Consider the following 18,341-nt stretch of genomic DNA (forward strand, 5'->3'; position numbering starts at 1 on the left):
ATCTTGAATAAGGTGCTAAACCCTCTCATAGTTGCTATGGAGTTGTTATGATGAACACTGTAAGTCCTTACTAAATGTGAGTCGTTCTAATTCTTGCTCTTTAGGAGCTCAGAGATAAGTACAGAATCGACAGACAGATGTGTGGTTGCAGATTTTTTCCCAGAACCACAATTTTACCCAGTTATTAATAAATGTTCTATCTGCAGCATTTCATAGATAGAGCACTATAAGAAATGAATTAGAACATGAAAGCCCTAGGATTCTGATCATAAACAAAGTGCTGTGTCTTCTTTTACCACATTCACACATTAAGTCAGGTATTATTTTTTGAAAGACTGAACATTTCACTACTTAATAGTATTCAAGTATTTATATCTTACTTGAAACTTGATTGAAAATACCTGAATACCAATGCTGAGAGGAGCCTACTTGGCACATAGTAGGTGCTCAATAAATGTCTGTTCAACTGAGAGCTATTCTGGGACTTCATTAGTCCAGGAAGTTGACTGCTCAGGGCTGGACACAAACCCAGGAATTCCTGATGTAATATCCTACATAAGTAAGGGATGACTAATTCAGTGCTGAATCAAGGTCAGCTATAAATTTCACTTTTTTAAACATAATGATTCACAGAGAAGATTACACCTAAGTTTCCTTTGGTAGCCATATTTTCTATGTCTTATACTATACTCTGAAAGAATATGCCAAAAACCAAACTCATTAAAAATCCAGAAAATTTCCAGAGGCTTGAATCACTTTTAAAGTAAAAGCACACCAAATCTGAACTTTTTAAAAACATCAGATAAGTTAGAAGCTGTGGACAACAGTGAACTTTTGGCACCCAAAAAGCCAACAGTCCCTTTTGCCCTGTCCCTCAGCCATGAGAAGACAACTTCAGCAAAAACCAAGAGAAGCAAACCATCATACTTGCAAAGACAGGGAACACTTAAATATACCAATGGTCCCTAATACTCTTATTACGTGACAGGTGGCAACATTAATAAAATTAATTAAACTGTATAGCATTGTATGGCGCACAAATGGTTTAATTTACATTGGTTTGATTTTTTTCCCAATAGCTGTAAGAGAGAGATATCATTTCCACTTTATAAGATAGAAAACTACGTAGCTTTAGTAAGATAATTTCCTAAAATATGAGATTTTATACTACAGGAGAGACTTAATTTTTTCTCTTTGGATTGCTTTCCATGGACTCGTTTGTCAGTCAATGTTTGGCTAATACATCAATATAATGGATGACCAGTACAGAAACACTCCCTTGGAAGTAAAGTTCAAATTTCATCACTGGCTTGTAGAGAAAAATTTATCAGGAGGCATAAAAGACAACAGCTATGTGAACTAAGGGAATAGTTCAAGTCTGAACTTATGAGGTTCATAAGCAAATTCCAGAATGTTGTAAGTCATATCAAGGTTGAAGGAGAATTGAAAACAAAAAAACATTAAGTACTCCTGGGTATTAGAACTCAACGTTATTAAAAATTTGTTCATTCTACCACAGTCAGAGACAGACAAATACTCTCAGAACAAACAATATAATCAAACAAAGAACCCAGCATATCCCTCTTCTCCTACCTCTTGGAATTTGCAAATGTCTAAGCATCCTAGAAGTAATAAAGCCCTGCCAAAAAGCAAACTCTCTGTTCTTATAACCTGTGACTCTGGCAATACATGTTAAAAACCCTGATGTTATTCATATTACTATGCAAAATTGGCAGTCTATCAAGCAACCTTTGTAATCATTTGGGGGGCATTATTTTAGGCTAAATGTATTAATCTAATATAATACACTCTTGCATATTGATGTTTCATAATTAAAGATTTATTCCTTTGCCTTAAATATCCTTATTTCTGTTAAAATGGAAAAACAACAAGAACAACTACTACCAGCATCATCCCATGAAAGAAAATAAAATTTCTCTCACTAGTGACCTTCTAATTGCTGAAGTCAATGGATTCTGAGCAGTAATCACCTTCCTTCCTTGATATCAGATACGCCTCCTCACTTGGAATTTTTTCCCTCCTTTAGTTCCTAGCCCATCTAGTTCTGGTTCTTGTCCTGTCTCTGACCACTCCTTCACTGAATCTTCCAGACTCCTTATCAGCCACCCATTCCTTCAACATTTTTGTGACCCCATGGTTCCGCCCTTAGTTTACTTCTTACTCCACACAGTTTCCCTTGGTGATCTCATTCATACCTAGGAAATGATGACTCCCAAATTGGTTTGGTGATGTAGAGAGATGTCGAGAGAAAGAGATATTAGAACCCCTGGCAATTCTGTTTACACAACCTGACCCTGTCCCTAGGCCACGGCTAACTGAACCGGGACTGAACACCTAGATGAATCTGATTCTCTCTCCCAGAAATTTTACAAGCAGGCTTGAGTTATTATTCATACTACACAATTTGCCTGAACTAATCACATGTAAAGTGATGTAGCAGCATCAAGTGTGACTACATGAGTGTCTAGGAAGAGAAAGCCAAACTACACAGAGAAAGATATAAAAATGAAGCAGACACACTGAGAGAAGCAGAAATGAGAGCTCATACAAAAGGGAGATGGCATTGGGGAAGGAAAAGTGAGAATAGGAGAGCCTGAAAAAGGCAGCCTGAGATAAAGATATACAGATAACTGACTCCTGGAAACCTTTATAACCTCCTAGTTTCTGGTTCTAGTCCCTTCTGAGGTCCAACTGTAATTGCTGCCTTGAGACTCTTTGAAATAATCCAGTCTTCTAACAAATTCCCTTTAAGTTTAAAGTAGTTCTCTATTACTTATACCTAAAGAATACCTACACTTACTATTTCTATAATCCACATATATTTAATATACATATATTTCTTATAAACATATCTTAGAATCATATATTATTTAGAAATATAAAGAATATGTATATGTGTGTGTGTGTGTGAAACAGATTATGTAATAAGATATTTAAGCATGCACATACACACATATGCGCGCACACATGTGTGGACATGGGTGAAATGTTACATGCAACATATTCAAAGCCTGAATTTATTTACTTCCCCTACTCCTGTTCCCAAACTTACTCCTTGTGCTGTATATGCTGGATTTACCATTCTTCAAGTCATTCAAGTCAGATTTAGGAATCATCCCTGACCTTAGAGAGACAGCACTCCCCATTCCAGCTTCCTTATAATCTATTCCATACACACAGCACTTAACACATTGTTTATCAGTCTTTGTATTAACTCGTGAGCAGTTGAGGAGTTTGGAGTCGGATACGGAGGAAAAGATGCTAATGTTTAATATTTTGTTGAGTACTTACAATGTACTTGGCATGTTTATAAGAATGCATTAATAAATTTGACTAATTAAAATCTTTACTGAATACCAATTTTCACGGGGAACACTACAGAGATGCCTAGAGGGATGATAAAGAGGACCCTGGCCTTTGAGTTTACAATCTAGAAGGGGGAAGTTAAGAAGTTCACAAAATACTTTGAGAGTTCAAAGAAAAGACAGATAACTTATCTCAGAGGGTGGAAGAAAATAAAAGGATCTGGGAGAAAAATATCAACATACTCAACTTCCATAATCTCTCCTAAACTTTCATCTATCTGACTGAACTTTTCAGTTCACTAAATTTGGTGTTTGTAAAACTGCAACTTTCCTCGTCAGACTTGAGTTCTAATGACCCCAGAACTGTAAAAACCATGGCACAGGTTTATACTACATAAGGAAGCATGGTGCTAGCGTTTATAACCTTCTGCATGCTTATTTATTGGTTAAATCATAAAAAGAAAAAAACAGAAATTTACCAGTTCACAGAAAGAAATAGTGCAACTTGGACAAATAAATATAGACCATTCTTCTGAGAAGTTTGGCTTCCTAAAAGCAGGGACTCGATGGGACTTTCAGCAATCATAACCCTACGTATTTCTGGTTCTCCTCCTAAGTTTATGACTCCTCTTAAAACTACAAACTGTTGTCTCTCCAATTTCATTCTTTGTAAAGATTGTTTTGACTATTCTGAGTCTTTTACCTTTCCATATAAATTTTGGAATCAATTTTTGCAAAATCCCTCCTGGGATTTTGATAGGGATTGTATTAAATCCATAGATCAGTTTGGAGAGAATTGCCATATAAATAATATCGAGCCTTCCAATCAATAAGCATGGAACGTCTCTCCATTTACTTAGATTTGTCTTTAATTCCTCCCAGCAAATTATGTATTTTTTTAAGTATGTAAGCCTTGCACTTCTTTTGTCAAATTATTCCTAAATTGTGTCTTCTTTTTGATGCCACTATGATTAGAAATGTTTTTCAAATTTCATTTTTGGATTGATTCTTCACTGCCAGTATATAAATATGCAACTGAGTTTTATATGCTGATATTAATTCCTGCAACTTTGTTGAACTTGTTTATTAGTTCTAATAGTATTTTTATGAATTTCTTAGGATTTCCTACATAGAAGATGATGTCATCTATGAATAGAGATTGTTTTTCTTCATCCTTTCCAATAGGAATGTTTTTTATTTATTTATTTTTTGCTTGATTGCACTGAGTAGGCCCGCAGTACAATGCTGAAGAGAAGTGGGAGGGGCAGACATCCTTGCCTGATTCCTGACTTAGGGAGAAAGCATTCAGTCTTTCACCTTTTAAGTATGATGTCAGCTGTGGGGTTTTCGTAGATGCTCTTTATCAGGTTAAGGAAATTCTCTTTTATTCCTAGTTTGTCCAAATTTTTAATCACGAATGGGTGTTAGGTTTTTGTCAGACCCCTTCTTTGCATCTGTTGTCATTTGTTCTAATAACATGGTGCTTTGCCTTTCAGATGTTAAACCACTTGCATTTGTGAGGTAAATCCCACTTGGTCATGTGTGCCTGGATTGAGTTTGCTAATATTTTGTTGAATGTGTTTGTGTCTGTATTCATGAGATATTGTTCATGGGATATTGTTCTATGATTTTCTTGTAATGTCATTGGTTTTGGTATCAGGGTCATACTGGTCTTGCAGAATAAGCTGGGAAATGTTCCTTCCTCTTTTATTTTCTGAAAAGAGTTTGTGAAGGAATGGTATTATTTCTTCTTTAAATGTTTATAAGTTGACTGTTCTTTAAAATATCTTTAATTTTTGTGTTCTTTATCACATCTTACACAGTGTTTTACCCCAAAAATATATGGGAATGAACTGAATTTTGCAACTACATCCAAGAAATGGCTAAAATAGTAGTACTTTAAACAGTATCGTGAATTTCAACCAAAGGCATTTTTATTATGAGAAAATACTATGAAAAACAATCTCACAACTACTGTTAAGTTTAGGAAAACTAGAATATTTACTTACTAGGTAATAGCTCTCTATCAGCAGTCTCTGTGCAGCTGGGATATGGGTAAAATAGATGGCCTTTCTCTAAAGGGTATGGAATCATTCTAAAAGCTGAGGAAAAAAAATACATAGTTTGACATTCAATTCAGACTCACTTTCATCCCATACTACAGATCAAAGCTACCGTGGAGACATATTTCTACAAAATTTTCATATAGCATGTATTAATTTCTTTAGAGATATCTTTTAGATGAAAGAAACAAGGGAAGCAAAAGAAGGAATAAGGGGAAGGATAAGATTTATTCAGAGAATAGTGAATGGTCTGGAATAAAACTAAAGGGAGTAGTGGATAATAAGGCTGGCTGGGTCCTTCCTGACTCTGTCTCCTCACTACAAACAAAACAGACTTAACTCTGTGGATATGAATTCCTTTTCTTCCAGGAATCTTCATAAAATTGCAGCATGTATCACTGTTGTTACCAAGACTGTTGGCAACCCAGAAAGAGTTCCCAATGGCTCCTAACTTCATGTGTTAGATGTCATCAAAGTTTTCTACAAGCAGAATGTAATTTAGATCAGAGGTCACCAAAGTATGGCCCTTTGGCCAGACCTGGACCACTATTTATGTTTGTAAATAAAATATTATTAGAATACAGATGGTTAAACCTGTTTGTTCATTTATATATTATGTTAGGCTGCTTTCATGCTACAAGAGCTGGGTAGCTATAACAGAGACTATGGCTCACCAAGACTAAATATTTACCATATGGCTCTTTACAGAAAAAGTTTACCTATTCCTGATCTAGATTATCACCAACTCTTGAAGACTTCTTAAAGGAGGAATCTTTATTTACCTATTTACCTATTTAACTACTTAACTATTCATCAAAATTGTGATTAAGTTTTTGTTTTAGTGCTTTTGTTTTAGTGCTTTAGGGCTTAGCTCTATAAACTTTTGTCAAGGGGTGAATAGGTGGCTCAGTTGGTTAAGTGTCCTGCTCTTGTTTTCAGCTCAAGTCACGATCTCTCAGTTCATGGGATCAAACCCAGCATCAGGCTCTGTGCTGAAAACACGGAGCCTGCTTGGCATTCTCTCTCTCCCTGTCTCTCTGCCTCTCTTCTGCTCACGTTCTGTCTCTCTCTCTGTTTTACCAAATATAAATTTTGTTCTGCCACAATAAAAAGTAGGGATTTGTCCAAAGTCACAGAGCGAATCAATGGAAACACTAGAAAAATCATTCATAAAGATTATTTATGAAATTCAGTGTAAGTCACATACTTATTGAAAACCTCTTATGTGCCAGGCAGAACATTAGGTACTGAAGACACATACAAAATCAATGAGTACCAGCCTTTGAGCTTATAGACTACTAAAGAAAAAGCAAAAGGCAGCCTAATTACAAAAAGACATTCTGTTTTATTAGTCCCAATTTCATTAATCTGCATATTGTCAGGGATAAGCACAGTGTCTGACTCTTAGCAAGAGTCTCTTCTCTTTGCTTCAAGGATACATGGTGCCCTTCGTGTCTCAGTAATTTTTTATGATGCCCCTAGGCTGAAAGAAATACCTAACAATTCCACTTAAGTAGCGGATCCAAACAACTCTAAGGTTTATGTCCTAACACTTAGCAGTGATTAAAACACAAATACACACACACACACACACACACACACACACACACACCATTTAAATTAAAGGGAAAAAAATAATTATTTCATTTTTTAAAATATTTTAAGTTTTTAAAGTAATCTCTACACCCATGTGGGGCTTAAGCCCACAACTCCAAGATCAAGAGTCACATGCTCCACTGACTGAGCCAGCCAGGTGCCCCCAATTATTTCATTTTTAAAGAACCATCTTTTCTTACTAGTGGGATGTATGTACCTGTTGGGTACTGCATACCTTTTCAGACCTTGGAATCAGGTTGGACACCGCCATCACCATTTCCTGTTCCACACTGATTTTTTTTGTGTGGTACTTTTTTAAATCACAGCAACTAATAAAAAACCCAGCTTTGCAAAGCTACGACAACATCAAAAGAAAGAGAATGGAGAGCCACCTAATGATGAAACCTTGAACTATGTGGCGCTAACAGTTTGAATGTCTTGACACATTTTGAGTGTTACTGTTGTTTCCACTGAAATTTTAAAATATGCCATGGCACTCTTGTGAATTTGCCGCAATGCCCTAAGGTGCCTCAGTGCGAAGTTTGGGAACTAAGGGGGATCAACCAAGTCTAGTTAATGAGTATTGAATTTATGTTTGAACTTTTATCGATAGGAGAAGTGCACTTTCCAAGACAATCATTATAAGAATTCAACTGATAAAATACTTTGATTAAGCTTTTTCATTTTCTAAGTGATTTTAAGAAGTTACAAACAAGAAATCTGGTAGTTAGTTGAAAAACAACCTAGGTGTCCAAAGAAGATATACAAATGGCCAATTAGCACATTAAAAAATGTTCAACAACACTAATTATTAGGAAAATACAAATCAAAACCACAATGATATACCACTTCACACCCATCAGGATAGCTAGTATATATAAAAAAAAAAAGAACAAGTGTTGGCAAGGACACAGAGAAAGTGAAAACCTTGTGCATTGCTGGTGGAATGTAAATGGATGTATTTGCCACAGAAAGTAGTATGACAGTTCCTCAAAACAATGAACATAGAATTATATAACCTACCAGTTCCATTTCTAGGTATACACCCAAAAGAACTGAAAGTAGGAACTTGAACAGATATTTGTACCCCCATGTTCATAGGAGGATTATTCTTAATAGCCAAAAGGTGGAAACAACCCAAATGTCCACTGACAGATGAATATATAAACAAAGTATGGTGTATATATACAATGGAAGATTATTCAGCCCTGAAAAGGAATGATTTTTTAACATATGCTACAACATTATGCTAAGTGAAGTAAGCCTGATTTAAAGATATAAATATTGTTATGATTTTATTACAGAAGATACCTAACGCTAGTCAAACTTATAGAGACAGAATCATTACCAAGATCTGGAGAGGAAGGAAGAATGGGGAATCATTATCTGATGGGTACAGGATTTCAGTCTGGGATGATGAAAAAGTTCTGGGGACAGCAGATGGTAATAGCTGTACGATAATGTGAATGTATATAACATCACCGAACTATACATTTTAAAATGGCTAGAATGGAAGTGCTTGGCTGGCTCAGTGGGTAGAATTGATCTCGGGGTTGTGCATTCGAGTCCCACGCTGGGTGTAGAGACAACTTAAAAATAAAATCTTGGTGCATCTGAGCGGCTCAGTAAGTTAAGCATCCGACTCTTGAATTTGGTTCAGGTCATGATCTCACAGTTTGTGGATTCAAGCCCCATGTCAGACCCTACGCTGACAGTGAGGAGCCTGCTTGGAATTCTCTCTCCCGCCCTTTCTGTCCCTATCCCACTCATGCTCTCTCTCTCAACATAAATAAATAAACTTAATAAAATAAAATAAAATCTTAAAACAATTTTTTAAATTAAAAAAAAAATAGTTAAAATGGTAACTTCTATGTTATATGTATTTTACCACAATAAAAATAGATTGAAAAAAAAGAATAGATTTGATATTAGTTGTGAGGAAAATAGTTTCATGATGTATACACCTGAAAATAAAGCAAAAAATCTAACTTAAAAATATTAGAACAATAACTCAACCACATAAAGAGCTTATGAAGCAAGGGATGTAAGTTTTCATTTTCTTTCCTTACAAATATGTAATTTAAATGAACATATGGCAGAACATCATAACGGTTTCTCATTCTGCTTTTCCTAATTGTGACATCAATATTAAGTACATTAAGCATTTCTCCTACCAATAAACCAAATAAACACCTCTGAGTTCACTTTGAAACCAATCCGAACAACAAATCCTTAGGGACACTCAGATAATCTCATTTTAAAAAGCTGCCTGTGAATGCAATGAATAATCTGAGAGATAGTTGGACATTTGAAAAAGAATACTCACTGCCTTCCCACGTGCACTGTAACAGATTAAGTGCACCTTCAATCCTCTTCCAGTGCTGAAGATGGAAGAAAGCATAGGCGATTGCTTCACTGTCACCCCGTTTCAGAATGTGTTCTGGAGGTAAAATTAGACTTTTCATCTCTAGTAAATACTAGAAAAGTAACATACACACACAGACACACCACAGAAAAGAAAAAAATTAAATTATGTTACATTCAAACAAAAAAATGTAGATTCAAATTTTATAAAGTCAATTTGATTTAAAAAACACACATTAAGCTAGCTGAGATGACAAGAGGATCATACTGATAGTGTGTGTATAAAATGCTTATATACGCAAATTCCAAAGATCAGAATATTCCTACAGGCAGAAATAAAGGGATAAATGGCTTATGTATGACCTTGCTAAATGCAAAATGGAAACTCAAGCTAAGCAAATGATGTGAAAGCAAATATCTATTTTTCTGAAAGAGAATTAAGTACAAAAATCATACAATTTTGGAAAAAAACTTTGTGGTGACATTCAATTCTTTTTTCTCTTATTCCCATTTTACAAGTGGGGAATTTAATTGTGAATGTGTTCAATTAAATGAATATTTAATGGGTGCGGGGCGCCTGAGTGGCTTAGTCGGTTAAGCGTCTGACTTTCGCTTAGGTCATGATCTCGCGGTTCGTGGGTTCGAGCCCCGCATCGGGCTCTGTGCTGACAGCCAGCTCAGAGCCTGGAGCCTGTTTCAGTCTGTGACTCCCTCTCTCTCTGACCCTCCCCTGCTCACGCTGTCTTTCTCTCTCTCTCTCCTCGAAATAAATAAAACATTAAAAAAAATGAATATTTACTGGGTGGAAGTACTATATCTGTTAGGAAACACTACATTCTCTGGAGCTTCCTAATGTCATGAGAAAGACAGATTTCTTAGGTTAATAATTACAACAAGACTATGCTTTATTAGAGACATAAACAGTGTATACGGAATTTGGATAGAAGGTATTCATGTTTTCTAATATATATTTTTAATATATTTTTATAATATATTTTCTAATTATATTGAGATATAATTTACAGACCTTATGCTTCACCCATTTAAAATGTACAGTTCAGTGGCTTTTAGGATATTCACAGATATATATATATAACCATTACCACAATTTTAGAACATTTTCATCACCTTGAAAAGAATCCGCATCCTCTTATTCCCCTCTAACCCCCATCCCCCCAAGGCCTAAGCAACCACTAATCTAATTTGCATCTCTATACATTCGCCTGTTCTGGTTATTTCACACAAAAAGAATTGCATAATATATGGTCTATTGTAATTGGTTTCTTTCACTTAGCATAATGTCTTCATGGTACACCCATGTTGTATCATATATCGGCACCTCATTCCTTTTTCGCAGTTGAATAATATTCCATGATTTGGATATACCACATCTGTTTATCCATTCATTATTTGATAGACATTTGATTGTTTTCACCTTTTGGCTATTATGAATAATGCTGTGATAAACATTCACATACTAGGTTTTATGTGAACATAAGTTTTCATCTCTCTTGGGTATTCACCTAGCAGTGGAAGTGCTGGATTATATGCTAACTCTATGTTTAGGAGGTATTGATTATGATTTAGGAGTTGAAAATAAACCCCTTGATCGAATTCAGGATTTGAGCTTATAGATAAAGATGGGTAAAATGTGGATGAACAGATTGGGCGGTGGGGTGGGATAAAACAGGGGTTGGAGTACAGGCCAGCTTCAACAAGGCTAAGAAAGTACAGCTCAAGATGCATTTAAGGAATTCGTGGATATGCCTGTTAAAGAAATTATAAGCTATCAGTTCTTACTCACACATGAAAATTAAATGCTATCTTAAATTCTTAAAGAAAATACTTGCCTTAATATTGCAATCCACAACAAAAGCAATATAATCAAATGTACTAATTACATGAAGATACAAAATTAACCACCTGTATATCACCTTTACTATTAAAGTGGTCAAGTTAAAACAAAACCTTCAAAAATATTTAGTTAGCTAAATACTTCCTCCAAAGACTAAGACCAGAGTACACTTCCCCTATTAAAATAGTTAGAAACAACCTCTTTGGTTCTATATCATTTGATAGCAAATTATGTGTCATAAATTCTAAACCACATTAACTTCTGTTATGAAAGATAAAAAGAGAAACATTCCTGAGAAGTGTCATAAATGATACATTCTCGCACTTCAAATTCTAGTTCCTCAGGTTGTTATACAAACTAAGGAGATCAACAGCACAAATTAAACAGCTGAATTTGTGAAACACATTGTAAAACTGCTACAAGCAGGGAGAAAGAAAAAGGTGTAGTGACTTCAAAATTTAAGCCTTAGGTTATTAATCAATATATATGTATACATTATATCAATATATCTAAAATAACTTTTTCTTTTTTATTTATGAAATGTGCTTTTCCAACACTCACTGAGCTTAATGCTCATCTTTAATTACTCTTACTTCTATACCTCAATAAAGCCAAAAAAAAAAAAAAATAGCTCCTCTTAATCTTGATGTCTCTGGCTCTTTCCTCAAAGTGTAAGAATGCAGTCTACTCATCAATTTATTTTAGCAGATGTCACAAGCTATGAGATTATTTACTAATCCAGTTTGGGGACTTAACATTTCCCATTCAGTTTCTTAAAGGAATGCAGCAGAGGTTGTGTCCTGGTCAAGCAAAGCCCATTTGCTGCCTGGTTGGGTTCTCTCCCCTTAGTGCCTTGGGCCTATACTCAGGAGGGTAATATTCTTTCTAATCCCCTCTAATCCTTGCCCATTTTTTTAAAACACAGTAAAAGATCACTCGCACCAGGCGGCTGTGGGAAAATGGACTCAAATAGCTGACCTCTGACATGACTCCTTATGTTCTTAGCAAGTGCACTAAGAGCTTCTTCAGTAGGAAGCAAAGAAAATGCAGCAATCACAGTGGAATCTCCATCATAAAAAGAGTATCTCATTTTCAGAAGAAAACTGTTTTAATAAATAAACCAAGCCCTTTCTATCTATTAAAACTCTGCTTCATTTAGCAAGTAGAGGAGACAAAATATCCCAAATTATTTTCGATGAGTTTTAGAACCCCGAAGCTTTAAAGCTTTAAACGAAACCCTATCTTGGTCATCACTTAGCAAATGGGAAGCAAAAGATACTCAGTTAACAATTTATCCAGTAAAAATCAACTTAATACGTCAAGAAAATACTTTCTTGAACAGCAATTATATATCTATATTTTCACTGCTTAATAATCTAAGTGACAATTCTAATAATAATCAAACACATATGGCACACTTATTAAGAAATGATACTTCGGGGGCTTATATTTTAAAATCTTTGCTATTCAATCATGAAAAAAAATCTCTCTTATGTCATTTGATTTTTCATTATCATGTCTTACCTACCACCAAATGTCCTGTCCAATTTGACTTTAAGACAAAGCAATTTTTATTTTTCCATTTCTAATAAAACACTGAAATAAGACTGCACCCTCAAAATATATGGGAAAATTTTCAGTTTAAGGAGAATAGATAATTAAAGGATTATTACTTATTTTATTTCCTTCACAAACTGCTACTCAGGAATTCCTCCTAGCCAGTAGAAGCTGTAAGTTACTACACAATAGAAATCACATCTTTCATATTCTACTATAGTAGCTAGCACACTACACTAACCAAAGTAGGCATTTAAACACTAACTAACTGACTTGATCTGATATAGATAGCTAAAATGTCTTCAAACTCATACTTATAGTTCAGTTTTTATTGAAAGATATTGTTTAACTCTCTGGGCAAACAGAAAACAAAAACAAACTTCTGAAAAACAAAACAAAACAAACTTCTACCTAGACTTTACTTTTCCATGAATAAGAATAGAAGAGGTTGAAAACAGAAGAGTGGCTGGTTTGGTTTTGGTCTTTTTTTTCTGCTTCTGAAAGTACATGCTTAGTGTGCAGAAATCCAAACATTGCAGAGTTACACAGGAGAAATAATGTATTAACAGGTTGGAGAATAAAAGAATAAAGAAAAAAAGATAATCCAAGTTATATTTGTCTGGATTTCTTTAAGCATAACATCCTTAAAAATAGGATCAAACTTTTATATAACTCTCTTTTTAACTTCATCTCTTTTAACAGTACATCTTTACATCTCTTCCTTCTCTATATAGACCTAACTCATTATTTTTAATTGTTGTATAATATTCCATTAAAAGCTGAGTTATTTTAAAAGTTAAGAAGTAAGGTCATGCTGAAATTGTACTATCATTCTTAAAAGGACAAAAATAATAACATTAAGTAAAACTTATAAAAATATTAAGTAAAATGGCTTAAAATTTCCAAAAACTGATGGGATCTAAAATTTTACTTTCTTTAACTTAGGTCTTTATAGCAACGTAGGTCTAAAGCACAGACATGTCTACTTACCGAACATTTACTGCATGTCCGTTATGTTCTAAGCAGCATTTCAGACATAAAATGGTAAGTAAAACAAGAGTTCTGCTTTTTAAAAAGCTCACAGGGAACTAAGGAAGAGACATTCAAACAGACCAAAAAACAAACAAAACAAAACCCAAGACATGGTTAAAGCATTGAAGGAACAGAGAAAAGAGAGGCATTATCTCTGCTTGGGAAAAATGATAAAAGACACGTCTATAGAGGAGGCAACAGATGAAGAGGATCCTGAAGAATGAGTAGAAAGCTGTCATGAAGAGAAGAGATTGAGCATACATACAAAGGTAAGGAGACATGACGAGACATGACCAGTCTCAGGAATAACAAGATAAGGAGCAAAGCAGAAGGAGCAAGGAGTAAGGTTGGAGACAGATATCCGGCCCAGACTGGGAAGGGGTTCTATATGTTCACTACTAAGGGCTTGGTCCTTATCTGAGAGATGATAGGAAATAAGAAGAGCTCTTTAAGCAGAGCAAGTTTTGCTGTTTAGGTAGATAACTCTGGCAATCGCCAGAGTGGAGATGGGTTTATGGCAGGGAGACAGTAAGAAGTATGTTTTAATCATCCAAGCAAAAGATGGAAAGTATTTGAAATTATTTCTATATCTTTATCTGTATGTTTAAAAATGCATAGAAAGGGGCCGCCTGGGTAGCTCGGTCAGCTGAGCTCCTGACATGAGCTCAGGTCATGATCTCATGGTTCCTGAGTTCAAGCCCTGCATCAGGCTGAGTTTGAGCACCACATCAGGCTTGCACGCTGTCAGTGTACAGCCCGCTTCAAATCCTCTGTCCCCTCCTCTCTTTCCACCCCTCCCCCACTTGTGCCCTCTCTCAAAAATAAAGAAATGCATAGAATATGTCTGGCAATCATATACACCAAGCAGAAACAGTGGTTGCACAAGAGAAGTAGAATTGGGAGAGAAAGAATGAGACTTTTTATTTTATAAACTGCTAAAGGGTCTGATTTCTTTTTTAAGAAACACTCATCATCTTTATAATAACAATAATAATCTTTTAAAGAACAAGTATTGAAGACCCACGCTGGTCACTGACAAAGGGAATGGAGTAAGTGACTAGATCTGAAAGACATTTCAAAGGTTATGAGTCAGTAATTTGGAAAGGGCAGAAGTAAAGATTTACGATCAGAAGATGATAATGAAGCCATAAATCAAAATACAAAAATACGTTAGGACAAGCAGGTTGGAGAAGAAACTTAAAACTAAAATTTTTTAAATTCAGTTTGAGACACGTTGAAGTGGCTGAGGTACCTAACAGATATCCAGGTAAAAATTTCCACAACCAGATAGAAATACAAGTTTATAGACAAGGAAGGAAGCCAGAGTTCTAAGATACAGGTTTGGAAATTATCAGCAAATAAAATATAGTAGAAAACATAAACCAAGGCTGGTACCTAGTATATGCCGCAGGACCTTCCATATTACCTTGAAGTCATTCCTGTTCTATCTGGAACAAATCAGAAATTGTAGGAACAATTGTCAACTATTGACAATATACTCAAATGACTATTCCAGTCCCTTGCTTTTCCCTAAAAATAAAAAAATAAAATAAAATAAAGCCACTTTGGAAAATAGCTTATAAATACCTATAAATAGTTAAAAAAAAAAAAAAAAGACCTAATGATGTATGGTCTTTTTTACTCTAAAACCATACCTATGCTTACACTGAAATTCACTTTAACTTTGAATTGCTTTGATCTTTATAATTTATCTTTAGATTACTTTGTTTCTATTACTTTGTAAATCTTACAACAGCTTTTGACCAAAAGCAGTATAATTCTGACCTGAAGTAATGATAATGCTTTATAATCTTCTTCTTAAAAGCAGAGGTTAAAGAAAAATCTCTCTGAAGGCATCTGAAATTAAGGTACTTTGCTCTTGATCAGTCATGCACATCAAGAACCAATTTATCTCTGCAATTAGTTTTTTCAGTGCACATTCTATGAGATCGGACAGGCAGGCTGAATGCAGAATCCACACTGATGTGTATTGGGGGAAGACTAAAGACAGATCCCAGATAGAAAATAAACAGAATTGCTATATGAATAAACTAAAAGAAAATATAACACTCCTAGCAGCTTCAGGAGCAAAGGGAAAGTGATACTCTATTGAAAGGAGAGGGAAGGGAAACTAGAGAGGGCATTTGCCACAGGAAAACTTCTCTCCACATCATCCTACAGAGCAGTAAGTACCTCAAGAGGTAAGTGTTTTCTAGACCAACTCTCCCACTTAGGCCACAGGATAATATAACAGAAAGGCAAAGCCTTCACTGTGCCCTAACTTTGGGTCATGGACTTCACCACCACTTCTCCATTTCTCCCTTTACTACTGCTATGCTCTCGGTCTCAATCAAGTGCCTGTTTCCTTCTTATCTTTTGTATATGCTGCTATAATATAGGTAATTTGAGCAATGAAATGTAAGCTTGAGGGATGCCTGGGTGGCTCAGTCGGTTGAGCGTCCGACTCTTGATTTCAGCTCAGGTTCTGATCCCAGCGTCAAGGGATTGAGCCCCACATCACATTCCACCCTGAGCATGGAGCCTGTTTGAGATTCTCTCTTTCTCTCCCTCTGTCCTTCTCCCTTGTTCATGCTCTCTCACGCGCCCTCTCTCTCTCTCTAATAAAAAAAAAGAAAGGGAAAAAAATGTGAGCTTGCTGCTAAAGAGCTGGTATCTTTTATTAGTGGATGGGACTCAGAACATCCTACATGCTTCAATTTTTGATCAATCAGAATGAATTTTACCTTTTCTATATTTTTAAAATTCCCCTTGCACTTAAGCCTCCAGGCATGGTCTGGTTCCTTGGCAACACAAAACAGCTTTTTTTTTCCTTATAAAATAAGAACTAATAATTTTTAAAGCTACAGATAACATATTCTGAAACATGTACATAAGTTGTTATTGTTTTCTTTTTAAATGTTCTACTCTTCCCTCAAGAGCTTCTACTGCAAGACACACATAAATTATCTTCAGGGTATTAACTAATTCAAATGAGTTAACTGCTGTCTCAATATCCTCACCTTTACCTCATTTCAACAAAAGAATCCCCAAATCTGACACATGCTAAGGCCATTAGCACTAAAATAATACCCCTAAGAGTTCATAGAGGAACAGCCTAAACAGGAAGCAGGAAGCAAAAAATGGTAATGGAGGTGTAATAAAGCAATAATCATCATGATCAGTACTGTTGCCTGACATTCAGGCATTGTGTTAAGTGCTTCATATATATCAATGCACTTAATCAGAAGGCACGATACTTTGGCAGTGCTTTCCATGCTGAGTCAGATTCTTTTATCGTTACTGAGGTACGATTTAAAAACCATAAAATGCACAAATCTTAAGCATGCAAATTTGATGAGTTTTGACAAATATAGACAAGCAACACACAAATGAAGACATAGAACATTTCCATCACCCCAGGAAGTTCTTCTTTCCAGTTAATCTCCAACCGTGACCACCTGAGGCAACTAGTCTAATCTCTACCAACCCAGATAATGTTTTGACATCACATAAGAGGAATCATTCAGTATGTACTCTTTTGTACATACTATATTCTTGAGATTCATCTGTATTTTACTTGTATCGGTTCTTTCTTTTTATTGCTGAAAAGTATCCCAGTGAATAAATATATCACAATTTGTCCCTCTACTTGTTAATGCACATCTGGGTTGTTTCCAGTTTGGGGCTATCATGAATAAAGCTGCTACGAACAGTCACATCCTTTTTGGGAATGTACAGTTTCATTTCTATCAGGTGTATACCTTGGAGTAGAATTGCTGGCTCATATGTGTGTATATGTTTAACTTTATAAGAAATTGCCAAACAGTTTTCCAAAGTGGTTGTATCATTATTTACTTTTAGCAGCAAAGTATGAGAGTTCTTATTTGCTCTACAATCTTACCAACATTTTATCAGTCTTTTTAATCATAGCCACCCTGGTAGGTGTAAAGCAATACCTTGTTGTGATTTTATATTGCATTTCTCTGATAACTAACAATGTTGAACACATCTTCATGTGTTTACTGGGCATTCCAGTGTATTCTTTACAAAGTATCTGTTCAAGGCTTTTGATAATATTTTACATTGTTTTTTTAGATTTACATTTTTTTCATGTTTATTTATTTTGAGAAAGAAAGGGGGTGAGCGAGCATGAGCAGGGAAAGGACAGAGAGAGAGAAAGAGAAAGGATCCTAAGCAGGCTCCCCACTGTCAGTGCAGAGCCCAATGTGGGGTTCAATCCCACGAATCATGGGATCATGAGGTCATGAGATTATGACCTGAGTCAAAATCAAGAATTGGATGCTCAAGAGATAGAGCCATCCTGGTGCCCCTACATTGTCTTTTTATACGTACATATTTTGGATATGAGTCCTTTGCCAAATAAATCAATTGCAAATATTTTTTCCTATCTGCAGCTTGCCTTTTCATTTTCATTTTTTCCTTTTTTTAAAACATTTTATTTTTTTAAATTGTTTTTAATGTTTTATTTATTTCTGAGAGAGAGAGAGAGAGAGAGAGAGACAGCGTGAGCAGGGGAAGGTCAGAGAG

At 35.3% G+C, this 18,341-nt stretch overlaps 1 protein-coding gene across 3 annotated transcripts in view; it reads right to left on the bottom strand.

Annotated features, from left to right (window-relative positions):
• The window catches only part of ST7L (suppression of tumorigenicity 7 like), a 66,122-nt gene that overhangs the window by 2,615 nt on the left and 45,166 nt on the right, over positions 1–18,341 (bottom strand). For all 3 annotated transcript variants that reach the window (XM_039254917.1, XM_039254916.1, XM_039254915.1), the window contains exons 12-13: positions 9,312–9,462; positions 5,336–5,428 (exon numbers count right to left, since the gene is read on the bottom strand). In XM_039254917.1, the coding sequence (XP_039110848.1) occupies positions 5,336–5,428; positions 9,312–9,462 (244 nt within the window). The remainder of the gene's footprint in view (positions 1–5,335; positions 5,429–9,311; positions 9,463–18,341) is intronic.

Source organism: Hyaena hyaena, unplaced genomic scaffold, assembly GCF_003009895.1.
Source record: "Hyaena hyaena isolate Hyena2069 unplaced genomic scaffold, ASM300989v1 scaffold_505, whole genome shotgun sequence".
In the NCBI taxonomy this organism is placed as follows: domain Eukaryota; kingdom Metazoa; phylum Chordata; class Mammalia; order Carnivora; family Hyaenidae; genus Hyaena; species Hyaena hyaena.